The following is a 10334-nucleotide window of genomic DNA, read 5'->3' as shown; positions in this document are numbered from 1 at the left end:
TTCCTGCTGTTTTTACCATGGATTTTTAGCTTTGTGGAAAGGGTTCTTGAGTCTCATTCCCGTATGTAAAGCACCATTCCTACTGTTAAAATTATGAATCTGGACTCTGCTTCATTCTTCAGCGCTATGAATAGCCAGGACTAATTCCCCTGTAAACAAGAATATTGAACAGGTTAGAATAAGAAGCAAAGATGGTGTTGGTGCAGCTAAACCAGACAGATCAGAAGTTTCCAGAATTAGGACCCGGATTCATCTTGCAGCCATAGGTGAATCTTTGTTACTACAAATGGGGGTTGGTGATCACACCCCCATGAAGAGGTAGAAAAGCCCTTCTCCAGGACTGGAGCAGGGGTGTGGGTTTGGCACATTTTGAAAAAACATTAACGAATATATCTGTATACTGACACCACAGAGAGCGTCCAAAGAACAGGATGACTCTCACACCGAGATATGCATTCGTGTGAAATATTTAAGTCACCATTGGGAATTTTTTTAATAATAACTCATAAGATTAAGCTACCTACCTGGCTGAGAAGGCAAGGAGATGCCTTCTATTACTTCGGATTGCAGTCTTAAGGATGTTTCATATTAGGTTAACAGGACTGCATTTGGTCTCACCTCTAAGTTATATCTGCTTGCTTAAATGAGAAAAAGCCAATTTTTACTCCTGTTATCACTACAGATATGGTTGCAGGAGAGCGAGATGAATTTTATTTCATCTTGCACCATCAGCATGTCGGGTGCTGCAGGACTACAGAGTCTCTTAGTGGTGATAGAAGATACGGAGCTGGATTTTTACATTCCAGGTTGTTTGCATTGGAAGTTTAAAAATTCAGTTGACTGAAACTGGAAGAATCAGGTGCACAAAGAATGGAAGGCACCTCTGATTTGTTTTACAGGTCTTCTTTAGACTATAATCACATATTGATGAAAAATTTCATGAGTTGTTCCTAAAATACCTTTGCACAATAGCTGTTCTGTCTTTGACAGTTGTCCTTCCTTTCCCAAAGGCTCAGTAGTTTGTAGCTCAAAAGCCTTGTATCCAAAAGCCAAGTATGACAAGATTGTGCCACTTAACCTTCAGGTTTTACTGGGAACCAGAGTTTTTTCACCAAATTGGTACCATGTAGACCAATTTGAATGATCTCACTGTTCGTGAGGACAAGTGCCTTTTGTCCCAGCTGTATGCTTATATTCAAGCGCTACATGGTCACCTTTTTCTAAGCCTTTTCTGAACTGCTAAAATAATAAAACACAAGAACTGTTCATTTCTCTTACCCAGTGGCAGCATTTTAATGGTCTCTCAACTTCAAGAAAAGAATTGTTGTCAGGTAAAGCCTACAGATGACTTAGCTAGTGATCACCCGTATTTGCTCTGAAGATTTTGTGCGTGTCGATGCTGCCCTGAAATAAATTCCCTGGTGTTTTTCATGGAGGATGTGTGAAAGAAGGGAAGGCAGAGAAGAAGGAGGAAAAGGTATTCTAGAACTAAAACACTTTGTTAGCAGCTCTGTATCAAAATGCATCAAGAGACATGCATTCTTCCGGTGGCTATTTTTGATTTCTTAAATTAAGTCACTTGACCTCTGTTTGGTCACTTGGCAGAGAGCAAATATATTCATGAAATGATGGCTCCTCTGGGCAAATGATTTACAAGCTTCCTTCCTTTCTCTCACCACCCTTCTTGATAGAGGAAGGATTCACAGCACTTAAATAATACCAACTGCTTAGACTTAAACTTTAAGTGTTACAGTTAGTGAATGCAGAAAGCAATCATGTGAGAGTGCTATATAACATGCTTATGTGAAACTTGGGAACTTCATCAAGTTAATATAGTTAATAATTCTTACATTTTTTTCTTTTTGTGAGATTGAGATGGGTTATCTTTCAATCCATCTTAGTAAAATCAATCATTGGTGAACTACCTTTTGCCTCTGCAGATTCTCTGTGCAACAGTTGGCCCTTTTAGTTGTCTCCGTTCTTTCTTTTCACGTTTTCTCCACCTGTTGCCCTGATTTACCTACTTTTTAATGGTTTGCTGTCATCTCAGAGCTGAGGCTGACATTACCCCTATCGAATCTGACCTTCAGTCCAAAATTATGATCTTTACACTCCCTCCAAAGCAAGTGTAAATTTAAAAACCCAACATGCTCTAAGCACATGGCCAGACAAATCCTATTCTCAAGTGCATATTCCTGTTCTCAGGACTGCGTTTTATTTAACCTGGCAAAATGTAGAATATCAAATTAAAATTATGTAGATAATGTGGTCATACATAATATGAAGGCTGAAGCAAAATTTCCTGCACATCCTAAGAAAAATTTTTTCCTAAGGAAAAAGTTATTAAATCTTGCTGTTCTGTCTGTACAGGTTGAATATTCTGAAAGTGGTTTGCTCTGTTTCTTTCTCACCCCAATTTTTGAATCGTTTTCCAACCAGATCTAGAAAGTAAGATACTTGCCTGAAATTATTTTTGTTGGAAGGGTCAGTGAAGGGCACTTCTGACTCAATGAATCATGCTTCAGAAAATGATTCATTTGCTCCATACCTGCATTGAGTCGGTGTTCTAGTAAGCTAGAAAAGTTTCCCGTAATAGTCTTTCTGTTTCTTATGTCTCTGTGGTCTCCAGAAGCACTTAGACTTGCCCTATAGATAGAAAATGATTAAGACATGTCACCTTTATCCATTTGTCTTTAGTAAGTGGATCATTATCCTAAGATCCAAAAGTAACACTAATCAAGCTTTGTTATGTCCTCCAAAAAAGAAGCCTTCAGATGCTTTGCACTCTTCCATAGTTCTTTTTCTTAACCTAATGCCAACATCTACCAGGCTGACTGCAGACCAGAAGGTGACAAAACCAAAACAGTATTTCAGGATTGTTTGAGTCTTGTGACCACTTCCTACCAAATGGTCTTCTATTTTTTTTAAAACTCCTTCAGCACCACTGAGCTGGTGCATCCAAAAAATACTGAATTACACTGAGATATTTTCCTCATCTGGATAGATATGAACTCTTCCCTCGTGTTTTGACTCTTCTCCTGCAAACTAACCTGTTAGTGGGAGCCAGAGAAGGAGACTTCACGAAACATTTCACATCCCAAAGGGGAAGGCAGTTTGAGCACAGTCCAAAGTCATTGGCTGTTTCCATGCTGGCTGTCAATGGCTGCTGCAGCACGTGAAATGATCAAAACATTATCAAATGTTCAAAAAAAATCAAAAAAAAATTAAATGTTTTGATAATGCAGGATAAAAAAGCAGTCTCTGAAGCAGTATTTTGAGTGGATGTAAGCCAGGCAAGAGTACATGTGGTAAGGCCACCTGAAAGAAACCTTCACTAGCTTAAACTCAAGACAGCAAAAGCCTGGATAAGAGTTTCTGAGGAGCAGAATAGGAAAGACTGTTCCATAGAAGCGTTTTGTGGAAAGAATTTTCCAGGCATAGGCATGACTTTTTGATGTGTGTAAGACAGAAATGAGTTGCAGGTTAAAGATAATGCTTAAGTTGGGGGCTTAAGGTATGGGTAGAACAGCTTTGTTGTCCATGCTGATAGAGAGGAAGCTTTTGAGAAGGGCTTAAACACCAAAGTCCTCAAAAATGCAAGACTAAACAAACCCCTGGTATTACTGCTAGTCCCAGCCTGGGTTACATCAGTTTTGACATTCAGGATGGCTGCCTCCAGTCAACTTGGACATCCCTTAGTCTTCAGGTATCCTGAACGTTACTTCACAGAAGCAGTGCCTGTTGTCTCTACATCTGCTAATACGGATGTTAGCTAGTAGGGGTCTGAAGTCAGGTGCTGCTCTGCAGAAGTGCAAGTTACTTGCTATTCAAAGCAGGAGAGCTTCTATGGGACTAACTTATAGATCCAAATGGAAACGATTTTTGCTCTGGGCTGCTCAGTGTGACCTTCAACCCATTGGAGAAATCTATTCCTCCTATCCTGGCTTATTTATTATTTGTGAAACATTCATGACTTCAAGTTACAGTTAAGATTAGTTTAGCTGCCTGTCATGTTTCTGTTCAAGGTCGGATTATTTCCAACAGTGTTGAGGCTTCTTGAAAAGACCTGTTTCTCCTTCTTTCCTCAAGAAAAAAACACATAGAACTTGTGGTCTGGGATGTAGCAGGTCTGTCCATCCCTCGTGACTTCCTTCTAGAATGTTTGCTGTACCATCTCATTATAAAAGTATTTCTCTTTCTGCTATGTCTTTTAAAGGGACAGGCAAGATTCAGATACAGATATAATATAATCCAGACAAGTACAGATGTTGTACCAACCGTAGCATAACTCTTTACCAGAAGTGCAATCAGATTTCGATTTATAGCGGCTTGGCTGCACCATCCTCTTTGCACCTCTGTTTCTGGAGAGATTAAACTTCGCAAGCTTAGAATCATAGAATCCTTTAGGTCGGAAAAGCCCTTTAAGATCATCAAGCCTAACTTTTAATCTAACCCTACCATCCCACCACTAAACCCTGTCCCTAAGCACCTCGTCTGCCTGGCTGTTAAGTCCCCCCAGGGATGGGGACTCAACCCCTTCCCTGGGCAGCCCCTTCCAGTGCCTGACAGCCCTAGTGGGGAAGAAATTTTTCCTAATGTCCAATCTAAACCTGCCCTGGCGCAACTTGAGGCCATAAAGCTTGTAGTCCTGCTGCAGTTTACTCTGCTACCTGAGCAGGACAACACTTTTTCTACAAGACATTGAGACTTCTTGTAGCGTTTGAGACCAGATTCTTTTGACCCATAGACTCTTAAATGGCTATTGAATGGCCTTAAGGTCTCCTATAAATTAAGTAAATTAGCACCACATAGCTTTATTAGAGCTTACTCTTTAGCAGTGCAAAGGAACCTCTTTGACAGGCAATGGCACGCGTGCCTGTATCAGAAGTTTGCAGGACAACCCCATGGGTTTCAGTGCCTTCCTTTCAGCTCTGCACACCGAACGTGGTGCTCAGTTTGGTGAAGCAATTTACTGTCTCGTATCCACATGAAACTTTCAGCAGAGACACCCTCTGGCCAGTCACTTAGTGTAATCATTGCAGACAAATCTGTAAACCATTTTACATATCAAGACAATAGAGCTAGGAAAAGAAGATTTGGCCACGTAGATTCTTGACACTCGTGCACTGGTGTGAAATACCAGCTTGGAGATTCTCTCTGTTAGCCCAGAGACTTTGTCACTGAGCCAATTTCTCACCCATAAGGTTGAGACGAAAGATGCAAAAACACCGTGGACTTTTGTAAAAGCGAAAGAAATCTCCATGTGATCCATGTGAAAACCCAGCTAGAGAATCCTGGGCCTCTGGGAAGGCAGATGGCCTACCACCTTCTCGGTCGCTGTTGCCTTCTACCTCATCTACACTCAGGCTCTTGCAGGTCTAAAAAGCATTGTGTTTCATCTTCGCTAACTGTGTCAAAACTCTTAACCTGTCTTTACTTAATCTTTTTCTTGGGTCCTGGTGTCCGCAGCTTGTTGTCATGTATTCCATCTCCCTCTTTTCCAGGCTGTTACAAAAAAATTATTCTACCACAGTTGTTTCCTCTTGATCTGATCAGCTCATCTGTTATCTGACCCTAGGCACTAACATCCAGCCTTCAGGTCTAAGATCATATTTCTTTTTGTGTTCAGAGCTCTCTCCTCACCCCTTCTCTCTGACACTCTCTATATCCAGATTTTACTTGTGACCGCTTCCTGAGCAGATAGGCAAAATATTTAGGAATTTTGGGCAGACAGTACTAGTTTATTTTCTCCTGGCTGTAACTTTTCACCTTGTTGTAAGTTCCAAAACACAGCTGTGCGATTGAGTGAACTATTATAGCTTTAAGGTCCGTAAGTAGGTTTTTTATATGCTTTGATGCTGATGGGAGCTGAAGGTGCTTATCTTTGCAGGGCTGGGTGTTTCAACTAAAAGCGCCTCCGGGGAAGGGTCTTTCCTGAGCTCTGTGCATTCTGAACTTTGCAAAGGGGCTGTGCAGGCTGGCATGGTACATAAGCATCGCTGTACTCTTGTTGGTGTGCTAACTTTGAAAAATACACCTTTTTTTTTCCCCCTAGGGCCGATGGGAGAGTCAGCAAGATGTATCCCAAGGTGCCACAAATTCCAGTAGAGGTATTAGTCCGTCTCGTACCTCTCTGCCTGGCTCTGGGCAGCAAAACCACTCTCCTGATCCAGGTAAACACTTTCCTAAAGCTAAAACAACTTTTCTAAAAATGAAGTGAAGTTACCCCAGCTCGTGAATGTCAGATGAAGCTGAGCTGCTTTCAGAGCTGCAGAGAAATTTCTTCTACAGGGCAATGTCCATGCGGTTTCCTCTATGTGAATATTTAGCAGTTGTGGCAAAGCTGTTCAGACTCTCAGCTACTCCAACTAGCCTTTCCTCTTAACTCTATTACTAGTTCTGCTAAATGCCACCATGGTTAAAGTTGTTTGAAGATGCAATCTTATCTCAGGAGCTCAATTTCTGAAGCCAAAAGTTAGCCAGGCTCAGAAAGTGCTATTTGTTATGCGAGTAAACCATCAAAGACAGTAAGACTGCTAATGTTTTAGAAAATAAGCAGCGCTGGAATTTGATGGATTATTTTGCAGCTGATGTGCCTGACGTGTGACTGAGAGTGCAGAGATATATAGTAGTGATGTTTTGTATGTCTAAGTAGGTTTTCTCAAGGGGAGAGCAGTGTAGAAAAAATCATAGAATCACAGAATCATTTAGGTTGGAAAAGCCCTTTAAGCTCCCCAAGCCCAGCCGTTCCCCTACCCCTGCCATCCCACCCCCAAACCCTGGCCCTCAGCACCGCCTCTGCCCAGCTGTTAAATCCCCCCAGGGGTGGGGACTCGACCCCTTCCCTGCCTAAACCTGCCCCTGGCGCAACTTGAGGCCATTTCCCCTCGTCCCATCGCCTGTTCCCTCGGAGAAGAGACCAGCACCCACCTCACTACAAATACATACAAATAAACACAAATGGCAGTATGAGTAAGGAGAGTTGAACGCCCCTAATCTTTTTCTTAACTTGGATCTTCTCATCTTTTATTTCTAGTAATTTTTGTAATTGTCGTTAAAGTTGTGTGCTGTAAGGACATCCTTTTTCAATTTTGCTTCCTGATGGTTGGTTTTTTTCCTGCTTCTGCAAGTTATAAAGCATTTTATGTTTTCAATTGCAAACAAGCTTTTTCACACCGTGTGATGGAAAAAAATTTCCTATAGTGGGGTCACAGCTTAAGACCTACCCAAATTCAAGCACTCACTGCTTTTCCTTGGCTAATGGAAGATGTCGTCTTAGACTAAAATGATAACAGTTTTGTAACGCTTTTTTTTTGGGGGGGGTTGGATTGATTTTTATTATTTTCTTTTCCTTTCCCCAAAGCGTAACTGTTCTCATTCTTTAATTTTTCCAGCAGGTATTGGTAGCCTTGCTGCTTCCTATCTGAATCCTGTAAAGTCCTTTGTGCCTCAGATGCCAAAGCTGCTGAAGTCTCTCTTTCCTGTTAGAGATGAGAAGAAGGGCAGGCAGACCTCTCCTCTTGCACAGCAGGTAAAAAATTAAATCAAATAGGCTATGCAGTAATATTGGTGAGTGCTGTTAGACTTGCTGGCAAAGTGCTATTTTATATGTTGTTGCAGTGCAAACCAAGCTTTTAGTCATAGTAAAGCCTCGTGATGCATTTCCCCTCCGTTCTGTCCAGAGATAGCGGAGCTGTTTAAACTTATTGATACACTCAGCCCACTTGGCTTTTTAAAAGTGCCAAGTACACTACCAGCATGATTTATGGTAATACCCCTTGCAGCAACAATAGTAAAATTTATGAAGTGCACTTAGTGTTGTTTGTCTATTGCCAAGTGGAAAATGTAATTCTATTTTTAATTCATTATTTCATACCCCGTTCCCTCCTGCCCCTCGCCTCGGCTCATGTCACCTTTTACCACCTTCTGCTGTGTACTTTGGATAGTTGCTTTTGTTCATTCTCTTACCTATTCCACACGTCAGAGAAGCATTTGATTTGTTTTTTGGATTCTGTGCTGCAAAACTCCACCTGCTGTAGATGTGGCTTCTGTGCTCTGAGCAGTAGCTAATGCACGGTCAAGCAGACTAGAAAACACTACTGTCTTTTAAAGAAAACAGATGAAATACAGAATCCCATTGTAAATAATATTTTCTCCTTTATTTGAGAGTCTGTAGTTTATTTATAAAGGAGTAGCCCTGTATAGTGTAAGTCTGGAAGATATAAAAAACTGTTGTGAAGATAAATCTGGAGCCAGATCTCACTTGTTGAAGTTTCTGGAAGTCCAGCTCACTCTTGCTGTCTTCTTGTTCACTTGTCTGGAGTTCTGGAAGCGCATTACCTGTTAACCTAGACCTTGCAATACCTCTTCACATGCAGACCAACGTTTTAAAGCATGTCTTTCTGAAAACAAAGCAGAACAAGTAAAATCCCCAAGAAACTATTTTTTGATTGGATCCAGATGTTCTGTTGTTTGCTACAGCTGAACTTGTCATTATAAGAATGTCTGAGGATTATGGGAAGTTGTTCTGTCATCGTAGTAATACAGTGAAATATTAAATAAATAGACCAAAAATAAATATGCTAACCCTTAAATCATTTAAAAAGTAACTTATGACAGACGTAGCACAAGTAAAAGTAAGGCAGATTCAAAATATTTTTAGCTTGACTGTGGTTTTGTTCTCTACAAAGTAATAAAAGGAGCAGATTTTACTCCTAAATCTTACCTAATTTAATGCTTTACATTTTCATGTTGCCTTCTGCTTACAACAGCCTTAGCGTTGAGACTGGAACCATATAACCATACTTATCAATGAAATTTAGAGAATTTAACATTAAGACGGTGGCTTTCTTGAAGGTATTCGGGTATTGAAAGATGCAAATAGGAGCTCTTTACAATTGCAGTGAGAGCCTTTCACAACTTCTTGAATTCTTACTGAATCCATGAGAGCTGAGATTACAAAGGAGGCCTAATTTCCTGCCTCTAGTCTAACCACCTGTTCCCACTCCTTCCCTACTGTTCAAGATCAGTCTTGGATTATTTGTCTTGAAGCCAGTTTTTAAACCACAAGGACGTCTATTTAAAGAGATTTTAATTTGTGTTATGGATTACTATGGAAGCTCAAGAAATCGGATTGTGATCGCAACAAGTTTTAGTAGGAGGGAAAATGCTATTTCTGCTTTGTTTTAAAAAAATAAAAGCTAATATATTAACAGGAGTGTGTGATATTTTAATGCTTGGTCGCATTGGAGAGCAACCTGAGTTTTTCCATGACCGCTGGATCTGTATAATAAAATGAAATCTTAAAATTTTTTGCTGCTTTTAGTTTTGTAATAGAAGTCAGTTGTATTACAAGTACACCTCGCTGCTTTGAGAGGTTTGTAGACACTCTTCGCAGCTCTATCTGTAAGGAAATGGAGCATCTTCACTCCTGTTAGCAAGCACAGTGCCTATGGAGAGAGCAAATAGTGAAGGAACTGCTACAGAATTAGCTACAGCTGCTTCTGCGCAGCACAAAAAATAAATCCGTGCTGTTGTAGCCAGACTGGCTTTAAGATCATAAATACCATGTCTCGCTCTCGTAATCTTTCTTGCTGTTTCTTTATAACGGCCCGGTGGTGCAAATGTGGCCAAAGGAATGTAAATGGTGGCGGTGATGAACGGCTGTTGTACGCAGTGGATGTTGGGGCTGCTGGGGGGGGTCAGTGTGTGGCGATGGGCTTTCACACCTTATCGCTAAGCTGCCAGAGCCAGGCAGCAGGCTTGTGATTCTTGCGTAACGGTAGTAAACTACGCAATAGAAAGGACACAAAGAATGATATTTCTGAGTCTCAGAAAATACAGAACAATGCATCTTAGTTCTGTGGAAGAATAAAACTTCGATACACAGCGGCAGGGGACGTAAATGAATGTGCAAGGTGAGAGTAGGTGGTAAACTACAAAAAGTATAAGGGGGAGGCGAAGCCAAAAGGATTCTTTGGCTGTAATTGCAAAGGAATCTGACGCCTGACTGGCAACTGATGGACTTCGGTTGCTGTGAACAACAAATTGGGAGAGCTGGGTTCGGGAATAGAAATCATAGAATCATAGAATGTTTTGGGTTGGAAGGGACCCCTAGAGGTCATCTAGTCCAACCCCGACTACACTTTACAAAGCAAATGGAAAGATCTAAATCATCCTTTCCTGGCTAAAAGCAAACGAGCAGATACGTAATAACAGGTTTTTGAACATAAACACCAAAAAGCTAAGTGGATCGGTTTGTTACTTTCTCCTGGTTCATCAAACAACTACAATGAAAGAGAATTTCCAAAGTTCTTGTCAAGCTCCCTTTTCAG

General features: G+C 40.9%; 1 protein-coding gene across 1 annotated transcript in view; it reads left to right on the top strand.

Moving 5' to 3' along the window:
* The window catches only part of KIF13B (kinesin family member 13B), a 119332-nt gene that overhangs the window by 95592 nt on the left and 13406 nt on the right, over positions 1–10334 (top strand). Inside the window, exons 36-37 of the mRNA XM_035895412.1 lie at positions 6056–6173; positions 7398–7531. Coding sequence (XP_035751305.1) covers positions 6056–6173; positions 7398–7531 — 252 coding nt within the window. The remainder of the gene's footprint in view (positions 1–6055; positions 6174–7397; positions 7532–10334) is intronic.

Source organism: Egretta garzetta, unplaced genomic scaffold (genome assembly GCF_000687185.1).
Source record: "Egretta garzetta isolate BGI_Z169 unplaced genomic scaffold, ASM68718v1 scaffold325, whole genome shotgun sequence".
NCBI classification, from domain to species: Eukaryota; Metazoa; Chordata; class Aves; order Pelecaniformes; family Ardeidae; genus Egretta; species Egretta garzetta.
The sequence above is the reverse complement of the archived record's forward strand: the minus strand, read 5'-3'. Positions and strand labels throughout refer to the sequence as shown.